The sequence below is a fragment of the Neovison vison genome, chromosome 14 (genome assembly GCF_020171115.1).
Source record: "Neovison vison isolate M4711 chromosome 14, ASM_NN_V1, whole genome shotgun sequence".
Lineage (NCBI taxonomy): Eukaryota > Metazoa > Chordata > Mammalia > Carnivora > Mustelidae > Neogale > Neogale vison.
In genome coordinates, this window is record NC_058104.1 from 9,419,899 (window position 1) to 9,434,107 (window position 14,209).

The 14,209-nt window shown below is 51.8% G+C and overlaps 1 protein-coding gene across 1 annotated transcript in view; it reads left to right on the forward strand.

Moving 5' to 3' along the window:
* Positions 1 to 11,238, forward strand: part of LOC122896054 (mucin-17-like) — a 31,923-nt gene extending 20,685 nt beyond the window's left edge. The window contains exons 11-21 of the mRNA XM_044233995.1: positions 73 to 252; positions 3,015 to 3,203; positions 3,702 to 3,832; positions 4,217 to 4,275; positions 6,702 to 6,853; positions 7,193 to 7,258; positions 7,388 to 7,550; positions 8,451 to 8,612; positions 8,790 to 8,887; positions 9,612 to 9,691; positions 11,173 to 11,238. Coding sequence (XP_044089930.1) covers positions 73 to 252; positions 3,015 to 3,203; positions 3,702 to 3,832; positions 4,217 to 4,275; positions 6,702 to 6,853; positions 7,193 to 7,258; positions 7,388 to 7,550; positions 8,451 to 8,612; positions 8,790 to 8,887; positions 9,612 to 9,691; positions 11,173 to 11,214 — 1,322 coding nt within the window. The 3' untranslated portion in view covers positions 11,215 to 11,238. The remainder of the gene's footprint in view (positions 1 to 72; positions 253 to 3,014; positions 3,204 to 3,701; positions 3,833 to 4,216; positions 4,276 to 6,701; positions 6,854 to 7,192; positions 7,259 to 7,387; positions 7,551 to 8,450; positions 8,613 to 8,789; positions 8,888 to 9,611; positions 9,692 to 11,172) is intronic.
* Positions 11,239 to 14,209: the final 2,971 nt, after the last annotated feature.

Consider the following 14,209-nt stretch of genomic DNA (forward strand, 5'->3'; position numbering starts at 1 on the left):
CCACCACCACAGGAAGCACCACCACCCCGACTCCCACTGCCAGTAGCACCACGGGAACCACCACCACCACAGGAATCACCACCACCGTGACTCCCACTACCAGTAGCACCACGGGTACCACCACCATAACAGCGACCACCACCACTCCGACCTCCACTGCCAGTAGCACCACGGGAACCACCACAACCAAAGGAAGCACCACCACCTCGACTACCACTGCTAGTAGCACCACGGGAACCACCACCACTCCAGGTACCACCACCACTCCTACTTCCTGTATTGGGAGCACCTCCAGCCATATATCGTCCATTACCTGTACTGTATTCACTAGCTCGACCAGTGGTACAAAGTAGCACCCACATCTCAACGTTCTGCAACCACTACCCGTAAACAGTTTCTTGTTTTACCCTTACAGCTGTCTTTTCTTTTCAGTTTCCTACTTGGGTTCTCACATTTTTCCCCTTCATACGCTTTTTTTGCCATTAATTGTTTACCATGAGATCAGATGTCATCTGGGCTGTCACCCTGTCTCTGTCTTCTCTGTCCTGCCCTCTGTCTCTTGAGCTAGGTTTTCTCTGCCATTTAACATGCTTTACCTGGATGCCATCAGTCCCCAATGAGGTGTGTACACAGTCCATTTCTTTCTTTTTTTTCTGGGAAACTCTGTCCCACTGTGTTTTAAATCCCATAATCTCATGAATTTTTATCTTCATTTCAATTTTGTTTCTTTTTAAGGGTTTTTTCATATATTTTGCTCATGCTAAAGTCCTAAGTTTCTTTTATTTTTGTTTTGTTTTGTTTTGGAAGAGGGTGTTACCAGTTGTACTCACATATGCTGTTAGCCTCTATCTCTCTGCTGTCATTCACTTAGTTTTTCTTATTTACTGTTCATGCACTATAGAAACCACGTAGTTTCACTTTTATCAGCTCTGAGCTCTGCTCTGTGTCCTTGAGTGTTTTCATATCCTGAAGCCTCCCTGTCTATCTCTGTCTCTATAGCTTCAACTCAGCTCTCTTTGCTCTGGGTAGGATGAGACTTGCCCCAGTCCATACCTACCATTAAAAGATACTGTCACGGGGTGCCTGGTGGCTCAGGGGGTTAAAGCCTCTGCCTTCGGCTCGGGTCATGATCCTAGGGTCCTAGGATCGAGCCCCGCGTTGGGCTCTCTGCTCAGCGGGGAGCCTGCTTTCTCCTCTCTCTCTCTCTCTGCCTGCCTCTCTGCCTACTTGTGATCTCTATTTGTGAAATAAATAAATAACATCTTTTAAAAAACATACTCTCATTATATAATATATAATATACAACATATATTATAGAATATTCTTTTATACATGTGAGATTTATTATCAGAGCGAGAGAGGATTTTTGCCATAAGTTAAGAAAAACACACTTGTTAAAACACTTGAAGACATTTACTTGTTTAGATGAACCATAGATATGCCCAGAGAGATATGATCTGTGTCTGTCTTGGGCACTTCCCAATCCTGTCTTGATTTAAGGAAGATGAAGGAAGTTCTTCAGCATCTGGCTACTGCATTTTCTCAGCACTTTGGGAATTCTTCCTCTAGCGAATTCTTTTCCTGGCCTTTATTTTATGTGGCTTCATTCTTTGGTCTTTCCAGTGTAGCATCGTCATGTTGAACTCTCTGGTTGTCAGGGGGAGGTACTGAGCGTTCTCGGAGGGGCGGTGTGGACCTTGCATCCCTAGGAAGTCCCACAGGGGTCCAGTAGTGTGTGCATGACCGCCAGGTCCACAGCTGGTGCTGATCACCTCTCTGAAGGCAGATAGTCTCCCTTCATCTTCCTCTTAATCCCTGGAGGTTGGCTTTCCCCGTAGACTCTTGGGCAACAAGGCACACACCCCAATAGTTGCTTTTGCTGCTGAGCACAAAAGATCCGGACATCTTCAGTAACACACAGCAAAGAGAGTGAGAGAGAGGCTGATTTGGATTCGTGGATTTTTATCGTGTCACCAGGAAGGCACTCTTGACTTGGCTCTTGCATTCTTCCTCAGTGTCTTGGACCAAAGGCCTGTTAACTAGAGGCTGTGTGACCTGACGGTCATGGGTGTGTTCCCCATGCTCTGTATCTGGGAGGGGTGGAGTAGACCAGGAGGCCGAGGTGGGGCTGGTCTTCTCGAGTAGGTGCTTATCTCATGTGGCTCCCTAGGTCAAACACACCTGGAACACTAGTTAGTGCAGGTATAGCTCTTTTCAAGAAAAGCCGAAGGGAGGGATGTCTAGGGGTGCTCAGCCAGTTGAGCATCTGCCTTCGCTTAGGTCATGATCCTGGAGTCCTGAGATCAAGTCCTGCCTCAGGCTCCTTGATCAGCAGAGAACCTGCTTCTCCCCCTGCCTGTCCCTCCCCCTGCTTGTGCGCTCTCTGTCTCTCTGGCAAATAAGTAAATAAAATCTAATTTTAAAAAGAGAGAGAAAAAAAGAAAAAGAAAAGGAAAAGCCAAAGGGAGCAGAGCTGTCACTTTCCCAGGCAGGTTGAGGGAGGTTACACCTCCTCCCTCAAACTCCACATCCCAGAAAATAAAGAGGAATCAGGAATGGTCACGATGGCCAACAGTCTCCAGTATGAGCTCTTCTGAAGCAGGTGTTGGAGAGACGATGACGTACTCGTTCTCAGGCTTGCTGGGATCTAGACTGGTCAAGCTCCTCTGGGTACTCCGAGTTTCTGTTTCTTCTTTTCTATTCCTCAGCCTTGACTGTGTTGTCCCTCACTCCTGACAACACTTGGTTTCCTGTCCCTTTGTTTTCGGGGCTAAAGTAAACCATACAGAAATTCTCCAAGACCAGGTCAAGTCTGGTCTCCACACGGACCCTCGGGCAGGTGTCTAAGCCTCTCTCCACTTCACTTGTCCCATCTCTAAAGTGGGAATGGCACTAACTGTCCCGTCCACCCCAGGGTCTCACGAGAGTATCAGACTAGGCGTTGCTTGGGAGAATGTGTTGCGAGCCTGAAGTGTGCAAATACATTTGGGTAACCGGGGCCTTGTCCCTTTCAGGGACCTGCTTAAATGGAGGGACATGGAACGGGCAGGCCTGTATTTGCCCCAACGGCTTCCAAGGAGACCAGTGCCAGACCAAGATCCCAATCTGCTATAATGGCGGCTCCTGGGATGGGATCAAGTGTGTGTGTACCAGCCTCTACCAGGGGCCGAAGTGCGAGGAGGTGGTCTCGAGCCTTGAGATGAGTGAGTAAGACCACAGAGCCCCGCTCTCCCCAGCGCTGGGCCTCGCTTCCTGCCCTTCTACATGCCCAGGAATATGGCCTCTTCCGGGGGCAACCATTTTACTCAATGGTAAGAAAGTTGAAATGTGGAAAAAAATGAATAAAGCAAGAAGAACTGGTTTGGAACAAAACACCAACTGATACAGAATTTTACCATAAAATACACTTGAGACGAATGAGCGAGTGTTGGAGGAGAAAACAAAAAGTGTGTGGGATTCTCATGGAGAATGTAGGACCCGAGATCCCCTGGGCTCAACCCCAAAGCCATGAGGAGTGCTGTGTGCTCCCCACCCTCCGGGGGCACCCTGGTGGGACCTGAGTGGGGGATGTGGGTGCTGGACCCAGGCCACTCCCCTGCCCAGGGCAGAATTGCTGGAGGTGTGGGTCTCCTTGGGAGGGAGCTCAAGGGCAGGAGGGGGCTCCATCCTCAGTAAGCGGTGCTTCTGTCCGACCCCCTTAGACTCTCCGCCGCAGACTGTCTCTGCCCAGATGGAAATGACCGTGACCGTGACCAGTATGGAGTACTCCAAAGATCTAGAAGACCGGGATTCTGAAAAATTCCAGAACTTCAGTGCGATATTCACAAAGGAGGTGAGCCTGGGAATGCAGGTCCCCGCGGGCCACTCAGCTCTCCCAGAGTCCTCTCTGGAGGTGAAGAAAGCCGGTGAGGGCTGTTCCCATGTTAGAGGTCTGTGAGTTTCTCAGCTCACTCCTTTCCTCAGGGCTTGCCAGAGAGCTCGTGGAAAGACAACCACGAGCAAGGTTCCATGAAAGGGCAGTGGAGGCCCCCCGGGGCGAGGCTGGTCTCTGAGGAGGGCCCGACCCACCGGGACCGTGTGCCACTGCCAGCGCGGGACAGGGAGTGCGAGGCGCAGCACATCCGCCCGCCGTCTGCTTTCCCGAGCTCCTGGGGAAAGCCGGGCGGGCTCCAAGTTGGGGCCTCTGCAATGACACGGTGATCTCTTTGCCTTTCAGATGGACATAGTTTATTCCGGAATCCCTGAGTATCAAGGGGTCAACATCACAAAGCTGTCGTAAGTATGCAGGGCTCCCGGGAAGAAAGTCTTTGCCGTGGAAGCATTAGTCACAGTCACAAAGACGGCTGTTCTCTGCTCCTAGGTTAGCTGACTAGGGCTCCCACAACAAAATGCCCCAGACTGGGTGGCTCAAGCATTGGAAATTTATTTCTCATGGCTCTGGAGGCTGGAAGTTCCCGATCAAGGTGTTTGGTGGGTTGGGTTTCTTCTGTGTCTCTCTCTGGCCTGTAGACAACCATCTTCTTGCTGGATCCTTACAGCTTTTTTTCTATTCAAGCATGTGCCTCGTGTGTCTTTGTGTGACTGAATTTTCCGCATCTTCTTTTTTTTTTTAAAGTTTTTTGTTGTTGTTGTTTTTGTTTTTTTGACAATCTCTTCACTCAGCATGGGGCTCGAACTCATGACCTGAGATCAAGAGTCACACACTTTTCCAACTGATCCAGTCGGGTGCCCCCCACGCCAAATTCCTCTTCTTACAAGGACGCTACTCAGACTGGATTAAGACCTACCCCAACAGGCTCATTTTAACTTATTTGCATCTGTAAAGACCCTGTCCCCAAATACAGATGCATCCTGAGGGACCGGGGATTAGGGCCTCAACACACGAATTTTGGGGGAACCCAATTCAGCCCGTAACACACTCCAACAATTACGGTTTCATGTATATTTTCCAATTTGGAAGCTCCTAAGCACCCTGTGAGAGAGGCAGATGAAGAAACAGAGACCCAGAGACGGGCACTGGGTTGCCTGGGGGGGTCACTGCTGGGGTGGGAGGGCGCGGCCTCACACCCAAGTCCTCTTACGCTGGAGACACTCTTCCTCTTACACGAGAAGCTCTGCAGGTTTCACCTTGTGTGGTGGACACCGCACTTGTCTTCAGAGATGAAGCCCAGTAACTTAGCTTGGGAGGAAACCCCAGGGAAAATGTGTTAACTTCCACTCCCCTCTCACAGGATTCTGCCCTACCCCCCCTACAGAATTTCGGCCCGGTTATCAGCCTTGGCTTTTTTTTTTTTTTTTAAGATTTTATTTATTTATTTATTTGACAGAGATCACAAGTAGGCAGAGAGGCAGGCAGAGAGAGAGGGGGAAGCAGGCTCCCCGCTGAGCAGAGAGTCCGATGCGGGGTTTGATCCCAGGACCGCGGGATCATGACCCGAGCCGAAGGCAGAGGCTTTAACCCACTGAGCCACCCAGGAGCCCCCAACCTTGCTTTCTTGACCCCCATGTCCTTCTTGGGAAAGATGACCTTGAGCTCCACGTTGCCCTGGTCCCCTCTAACTCGTTACTCTACAGGCTATTTGAATTCCATTATTGTGTATGTTATATGAGTATCATCATTCTCTCATTTAACTCTGTTATCCTGGATTGTTCTACTCCTCATGTTGCTCAGCAGTATTGCCCCCTGCCTCCAGTCTTCTATTTATGTTTGAGCCTCTGAATATAGTGGAAAGGAGAAAGCAAGGGCAAAAGAGTGCTTTTGGCTTCCATTATTTAGGAATCTGGAATTAGAAGCACGGGAAGCTGCACTTGTTGCTGTATTTTTAAAGGCAAACAGCTCATTCCTGGGGTGCCGTGGATCCCCACACCCACGCGCGCGTGAGAGAAGCGGTTGGCATTCTAGAGTAGGGGCTAGGAGTTCGTTGACTTCCCGGCATTCCCGACCCTGCTTTGCACGCGCAGAAGATGGACCGCTCCGGGGATGTGGAGGGAGGGACGAGGGAAAGAAGCCGCTGGAAGCTGTGAGCGTGTCTAAAGCCACGCTTTCTTGGTGGCCTTGCCTCCGGCTGCTCCTAGCTCCTAAGCATAGAGTCGGAAGAGACCGCTGGCTAAAATTTTAACTTTCTAGGTGTCAGAGATTCGTTTTAGAATTGACGGAAGTGTTTATGAGTAGAAAATACGCACATATGAGCTTCCAATCTGTGCACTCTTTTCTTTTTTTTTCATTTGTGCACTCTTAAGAGGCTCACAGACCTTCTGCAGCCCTCCCCCCAGCAACTCGTGACTCCTGTGAGTCCCTGGTGTCCTCCTACGTCTTAAGGACCCCTTGCCAGCAGCTGCCCAGTCCCCTGCTGGAACGCATCTGATGGCACCGTGAGGACCATCTCCTGTGGCCCCATCCCTCTATGCATCTTTGCCCTTGAGCCTTCCTGAGACTTCCACACAGGGCTGCCTAGACCCTAACCTTTGAGACAGTCCCCTTAGGCACAAGTCGTGGTGTGAGTCCTATGGGGAAGTGCCTAGCACTGTGCCTGGAATAAGCCTTCACCCAGGGAACCCTGGGGGGTCATTTCAACTGCCCTCCCCCAGCTCTGCCTTCCTGTGGGGGCAAAGGGCATATCGTGCCCGGGACAAGGGATCAGAGAAGCGAGCGTCTGTTATGACCTGGAAGGCTGCTCACGGACATCCTTTTCTCTCCTCAGGGCCGGCAGTATTGTGGTGGAACATGAAGTCCTCCTGAAGACCAACTTCACCCCAGAATACAAGGAAGTTTTCTCGAAGGTCACCCAGCAAGTGACGGAAAAAATCCAGGAAGTAACCACGGAGCAAATCAGCAAAAATAATACCTGCTTAAGTAAATTCCTAGGGAGGGAGGGAGCGGCTGGAAGGGGTCCTGGGGGATCTTTGGGGGGCTCAGTCCTGGGGGGCCCGGGTCTGTGGGAAGGCGAGCAGAAGCATGGCTTGGGATGCAGAGCGCTTTTGGAACGTCCTGAGTGGTGTGGGGGTCTTGGCGGAGGTGCGCGTGGGAGGAGACATGGGGAAGGCGCCGGGCCCTTGGAGGGTCATTGTTCTGGGGAGCAGGGCTCGAGGCTGTCCTTCCCATGTGCGGGACCATCATACAGCTTCGCTCCCCGCTCCGCTGCCCCCACTAAAGGAATTTGCTTCAAGGGGCTCTATGTGTTTCCTTCCACAGGTATACTGTGTTACAACAACACTGCCACCAAGGTGCAAAATCTTATAGTTGACTACAACCCTGAAAGTAGGTGACTGGCGCGGGGGAGGGGTGGGGGCGGGGAGTGGGGGGTGGGGATGTGGCGCTCCTGGGTGGGTCAGGGGAGGCACACAGGTGCCTGGCGGCCTGTCACCACAACTCCTCCGTGCCCCGCAGAGGAATGCCAGGAGAGGGCTGGGAAAGACTACGCGGCCTACTTCTTCCTGGCATACAAGGAAGAGAAGCCGTACTGCATCACCCGCTGCATGCCCGGCTTCAACAGCTCCCTGGACTGCAACTTCGGGAAGTGCCAGCTGGAGCGCAGTGGCCCTCGGTGCTTGTGAGTGTCTCCGGCCCTCCGGGACCCCGCCTCCAGGCCCAGGGACCTAGTGAGTCCTGGCCTCCCTTGAGTGTCTCTGGAACCCCGAGGCCAGGTCTAGGACAGGGCCCTCCCCGGGGGTTGTGCAGTGGAGTCAGGACTGGGACCAGCTCTGGGGAAGCAGAAGGAAAGCCCCAGCTTTGGGAAACTCCCAGTCAGATGGGGAGGATAGAGCCCGGCTTCCAGGGAGAGTCCGTGGCCAAAGCAATGAGAAGGCAGCCCATCCCCACGGGGAGGGTAGAAAGCCTGTAAAAGACCAGCCGCAGGCTCTGGCTACTGAAACAAAACCAGAGAGAGACCAGGGGGAAGGAGTGGCCCATGTGCAAAGGCCTGAGTTGCTGTTCAGGGCCTGGGCAGGTTTCCAGAAGGAGGATTTTTGTGGGTTGGTGTGGGTAGGAGAGGAACAGGGCTTAGGAAGGGTGTCTCCAGGGAGGGGAGGGCGCTTTCGGAGGCACAGTGTGTGCTGGGGATCCCGGACGGGATTTGCTTTTCCTGATGGAAAGGGAGAGGCTGAGAACGTGATGGTTGGGGGTGGATAAAAAGGTTGCCACTGGGGGTCTCCAGTTCCTGGGTACAGCCCAGGGCAACACGAGAGCGGGGCTGACTGCTCTAGATCCTGGGCTGCACAACCTAAAAGTACTGGGCTGAGTCCTGGGCCTCTCTGAGGCCCGTGCCGTGGAAGCTGGACTTGGCCTCTGCCCGCCCCCTCCGGGCTCTGCGCCCCAGCGAGGTCGCCCTTACCCTCTCCTCATCCAGCTCCCACGGGCTTGGGGCCAGATCGGAGGCAGGGAGGCTGTGGCTGTCGGCTGCCTCTCACTCAGAATGCTCCCTCCCTCCATCTGCCCCCTCTGTTCCTCTCAGCTGCTTGACCACGGACACGCACTGGTACAGTGGGGAAACCTGTGAGTTCAGCACCCAGAAGAGCCTGGTGTACGGGCTCGTGGGGGCAGCCGGCGCCGTCCTGCTCCTCGTCCTCGGTGTTCTCTCCATATTCATGTTCCGTTCCAAGAGGGAGCTGAGAAGGTGAGTCGCTGCTGCCGCCTCCTCCTCTGGCCTCCAGCTCCTGCTCCTTTTCTGGTCCCTCTGCCCTCACTCATTGGTCCTCGGGGTAGACAGTGGCGGAGCTAAGAGGGACCCAACCAGTCCCCAAATCCCGGTTCCCTGATCATCGTGGAATCTCTCCGGTGTTTCTGTCAACAGGCAAAAGTCTAGAGTGTCCCAGTTGTACATGTGGCATGAAGAAGATGGACGGCCCACACCTGGAACCTTCCGAAACATTGGCTTTGACATCAATGAAGGTACTGGAAGTCCTCAGTGCGCTCAAAATGTCTCAGAGTGTGGAGACAGACACACATGAGAGGACATGGGAAGACGTAAAGGAGCAAAGAGAACAGTATTTTCTTCTCTAAAACAGTGGGTTCCACATCTGTACCCCTATTTCCACCTGTGGCTCCCGTAAGGCCCTGGATCACGACCACGGGGGGACGCAAGGTTGCCGATGGGCTAGATTTCTCCAGCACTCAAACCTGCCTGTGTAGACACGCACAGGCACCACCTGGCAGTGGGGGAGCTCACCGAGCAGTGATTTCCCTCTCTGCCAAGTGGCGAACTGCACATTTTGTCAGGTTAAATGTCCGTGTTAAAATTCCTACAGATCGAGGCTTTACATTCCAAAGAAGCGAAACGTGGAATGAGGAGACCATTTTAGTCAACCCACAAAAAAGCAAGAAAGGGGGAACAGATGATCAGGAAAGGGGTGACAGAGACAGGAAGCACAAAATAAGGGAGACAATAATCTGCCCCATCAGCAACGACAATTATACGTGGGTTAAACACTCCAGCTAAAAGAGGGAATTAAAAAAAAAAAAATTGGCGGTTTCCTGTGAATGGAAGGCAGAGCAAGGACGAAGGCAAAAGTGCGGGGAAGTACGCAGAAATTCTGGCCCTGCAGCGGGTGACCTTAGAGGGAGAGACGGGAGCTTGTCTTCTAACCGGCTGCTTCCATGGCTCTCTTCCCTCCAGATCGAGACGACTCCGTGCACTTGGACTCCATCTACAGTCACTTCCAGGCCTCCCTGGACCACATAGACTCGGAAACCCAGGTGAGACGCTCGCCTCCCGCTGTGCTGAGGCCCCGTGTCCTCTCCTACCATGGGGGGCCCTTGAGGAAAGCAAAGTCGTGTTTACGGTTTGCTCGTCCAGGTGACATCTAGGTGTGCCTTGCCGGGAAGTGAGCAGTAACTTGGGGTGGCAGCAGGGGGAGGAGAAGGAACTAAGCAGCAAGGTCGGGTCGACCTGCCCGAGACCCCTGGGGCTCCAGGTGCAGAAATTTCTTTCCATGTCAAGTATGTCCTGATGGCCAACGTAGTTAGTTAAAAAAAAAAAAAAAGGAAAAGTAAAATAGTTCAAAGATTTTATTCATTTATTTGACAGAGAGAGAGATCACAAGTAGGCAGAGAGGCAGGCAAAGAGACGGGGAAACAGGCTCCCAGCTGAGCAGAGAGCCCGATGTGGGGCTCGATCCCAGGACCCTGAGATCATGACCCGAGCCGAAGGCAGAGGCTTTAACCCACTGAGCTTCCCAGGCGCCCCTAAACTGTTTTACTTTTCAAACCCACATAAAAGTCAGAATAGTGGTGCACTGAACACCCCACCTAAATCCCCAGTGTTTAACGTGCTGCCACGTTTTCGTCTTACGGCACAGCGTGTACAACTATGATACACATTCTCATCAAACTTTGCTGGAACACCTGGAAGTTAGTTGCAAACATTATGACATTTGATAAAATGATAAAAGTCCTAAAACACTTCAGTACACACCCCAAATACCATTAGCATTCCCAGCAAGTTGATGATAATTGCACAATATCACCCCGTATCCATTTTTCCAATGAACCCAAGAGCGATTACTAGTTTTTGGAATATGAACAAATTTCACACACTGACTTTTGTTGCGTCACGTTGGTCTTTTTAATCTAGAACCAATTCCTACCTTTTACATTTATTGTTTTTTTTTTTTAAGAGTCTAGGATGATTGTCTTAAGGAGCATCCCACATTTTGAGTCTATCTGATTATTTCCCCATGCTGTCCTTTACCTGTCCCTCAAGCCTCTGTTCTTCCTGTGAACTGCCAGTTAGGCCCTAGAGGCTCGATTAGTCCCAGCTTAGACGTTTCTGTTAAACATTTGTCATGGAAAAATAAAGCTACTGCACCACCTCAGGAGGTACATAAAGTCAGGATGTCTCACTAGGACTGAGACCAAGATTGGTCACTTGGCAAGAGGTGACCACTCATTGTTGCGACCTTGATTTCATTCCAACTGGCTGAATGTTCCAGGGCTGAAGAAATGAGCTCATAGTATTCCCACTTCGAAGGCTTCAGGCACTGTACTCCCTAGGGAAAGCCTTGGGGCAGACACACTCCCTCACTAGAATGCCTTTAAAGCTACCTAAGTCGGGAGTTAAGTTGGTGGTGGGTGGTGTAGACTCTAAGCTGAGCACTTCCCCAGTCCCAACACTTATGTCTACAAATCCCAGGTTCCTTATAAGCCTAGCCCTCACCTGGTTCTGTCTCTCTTTCCAGATCAGAATTCAGAGGCCTCAGGTGATGATGACATCAATTTAAGGCAGCTCCCACATGGAGCTGTGGGGTGTGAGAGTGAGCAGAGCTCACTTTGGCCAAGCCTGGTGGAACTTTTCCCCATTGAGAGCATTCATGGAACTGGATGAAAAACAAAAGCCACACCAAGGAGGAAGAGGGGAGAGTACAGTGCTGGGAAACTCACAAACAGGAAACCATGCAAACTCCGATGGGCTTGTTATGATCTCAGGCGAGGCACCCCTCCACATTCGGGGAAGGTCTTCCTCCGGCCCACCCCACTTCAGCACCAAGGACAGCGTCAAACCCACCCCTTAGGTCAGCGACAGCTCAAACACAGGACTCAACATTATACAGAATGTCTTGTAGGATGTATTGTACTTCATTTTCATGGAAAATGCTTTAAACCATTCAGTTTCTTTGAATATATAGGATTATAAGTATTTTTAAAGTTCTAATATTTATCTGTCCGTTCTGATTTTTTATTAGTCAATATAATAATATATATTTCTAATAACTAAAAACAGTGAAAGCAAATTCATTAAATTTTGCATGGTTCCCAGTCCTTTCTGCAGTTGATACCCTACTCTGGTCCCTGTTTTTCCCCTGCGAAGCTCTCTCACCTCCTCTCCCTCAGGATGCAGGGTGTGGTGAATTTGCTTCTTTTTCTGGAAATGGGCTTGTGTTTCTTCTCGTAGATTTGCAGAGATGGAGTCCTGGGTCTTATTTCCAGCTTTCTAATCCACTCCCTGTGTTAAATCTGGGGAAAAAGCATATTTGATCATTCAGACTCAAACTCGCCTTTTGCTGCTTAAGGACTAGGTTCTTCCTAAAGTCCCCTTACTGCTGTCCCCCTTCACATGTTCAGGGTGCTTGATCGTGATTCGGGCCACGCAGCTCAGGACTTAGTTTGTTCTGGATGGTGTCTCCCACAGGAGACCCCATTTAAACCTTAAGCTAAAAACAGAGCCTAGCCTCTGCTGCCCCCTCACGGTCACTCGGAGCCGCTGCAGGCACCAGTCGGCACCACCCCCCCCCCCCCCCCCCCCGCCATCCCCCTCCTGGTCCCTCCCCACCCTCACCTCCCCCAACCCCCAATCAGAAAGCCATCAAAATCCCCAGCTCTTAAAACTGGGCTTAGTCCATTTGGCTTGGTGGCTTGTAAACAACACACATTTATTTCTCACAATTCTAGAGGCCAAGATCAAGGTGCTGACAGATTTGGCTCCTGATGCACAGACAACTCTTTGTTGTGTCCTCACAGGGCAAAAGGGCTGAGGGAGCTCTCTGGGGTCTCCTGTAGGGGCACTGATCCCACTCAGAAGGGCTCTGTCCTCACAACCTAATCAACTCCCAAGCGTCCCCCCCGCCCCCCCCCCCCCCCCCCCCCCCGCCTTCCTGCTAGCATCATCACATTGGAGATTAGGTTTCAATCTATGAATTTGTGGTGGCGGGGACAGACATTCATTTTATAGCCCGGGCAGAATCCAGATGTCTTCCTTTTCAGACCTGCTTCCTGCTTCACACAGGCCAAGGCGTCCGTGGTCATGGGAGGGACCGTTCAAAAGAACCGAGACCCTATATCCCATCTAGAACCACATTATCTGCCTCAACTCCTTCCTGCTCTCATCACATCTGCTCCGTGGACAGGCAGGCTACAGTAACTGGACACATGGCTGGTCTGGGTCCAACTTACTGCCTGAGCGAACCTGGGAAAGCAACTTCTCTGGACCTCAGTTCTCTCATCTGAAAAAACTGACCGCTCCCTTTGCGCCCTCACCATTGTATACTCTAACTCATTTATTCCTACAACCCTATGAAGTGGGAACCGTCATTATCCCCATTATACAGAGGAAGGGGTCAAGGCCAAGTCACACCCAGTCACTTGCCCAAGGTCGTGTAGTCAGTGTGAAAGAGGAGTTAGAGGCCAGGGAGTCTGGCCGTCAAGCCTGTGTTCTTGACCATCAGTTACGCCCTCTCTGTGGGCCCAGTCTTGGGACTAACCGGATTAATGCCTGTAGAGTGCTTGGAACAAAGCCTGGCACATAGAAGTTTCTCGGCAGGCAGGAAGGAACGTTAGTTACCACTCCATCAGCATCTCCCCTCACAGTTCTCTCCCCAGTGCCCCTTCCCTCTTCTTCCTCTTGTCGTGCAGCCATAGGAGAGCCGTTGGCTGGACTGGGGGCAGATGAAACGCAGGCCCTGTCATTTTGCAGAAACAGGGAAATCCAAGGGCACAGAGATGCACGAAAGTAGACTGGGGCTGGGAACACCGGGTGTGAAGAAGAGGGGCTGTTGGGGGCTTAAAGGCAAAAAGGAACTTGGAAATCACCTCTCCAGGCTCACCTTTGGCCGCCGGCATGGCCCCCACAGTTACATGGTTCCACGTCCTACTACTACCCTTGGGGGCTGCTCTTGCCCTGACTTGTGGGTCTTTAGGCATCACCTCTGGCCCAGTCCATAGCCTGGTCGGCCTCATGGCTGATCCCCCCAGGGCCTGCCCTCCTGCCAGTCCTTCCTCCTTCCTGCGCAGCCAGCGGCTCCTTCCCAGTTGTGCTGTTCACCCGCTCAAGAACCCTGATGCTCCCACCCTCGTAGTAAAGCAAGATCCATGCTCCTCAGTGTCTTCAAGTTCCCTAGAATCATCCCTCCCTCACCTCCAGGAGCTCTACGACCTCACCGCAAGGACAGATGAAATGCCACTCTCTCCCCTCGGCTGCTGCTTCAGCCTGCAATGCCCTTTCACACCTTCCTCTGCAGAACCGGACTCATCTTGCAACTCCAACTTCACCTCCTCCAGGAAGCCCCCCGTGATAGAACCCTTCACAACCTCTCCCATCTGTGCCTCCCTGTCTTCATCTGTGTGGGTTGCCATAACCAAAATGCCAACACTGGGGGCCTTAAACAGCAGACGCTAATTTTCTCACCATTCTAGAGGCTGGAAGTCCAAGATCCGGGTGCCAGCAAGATCATGTTCTGCTGAAGGAATCTCTTCTTGGTTTGCAGACCGGCCTACCTCTTG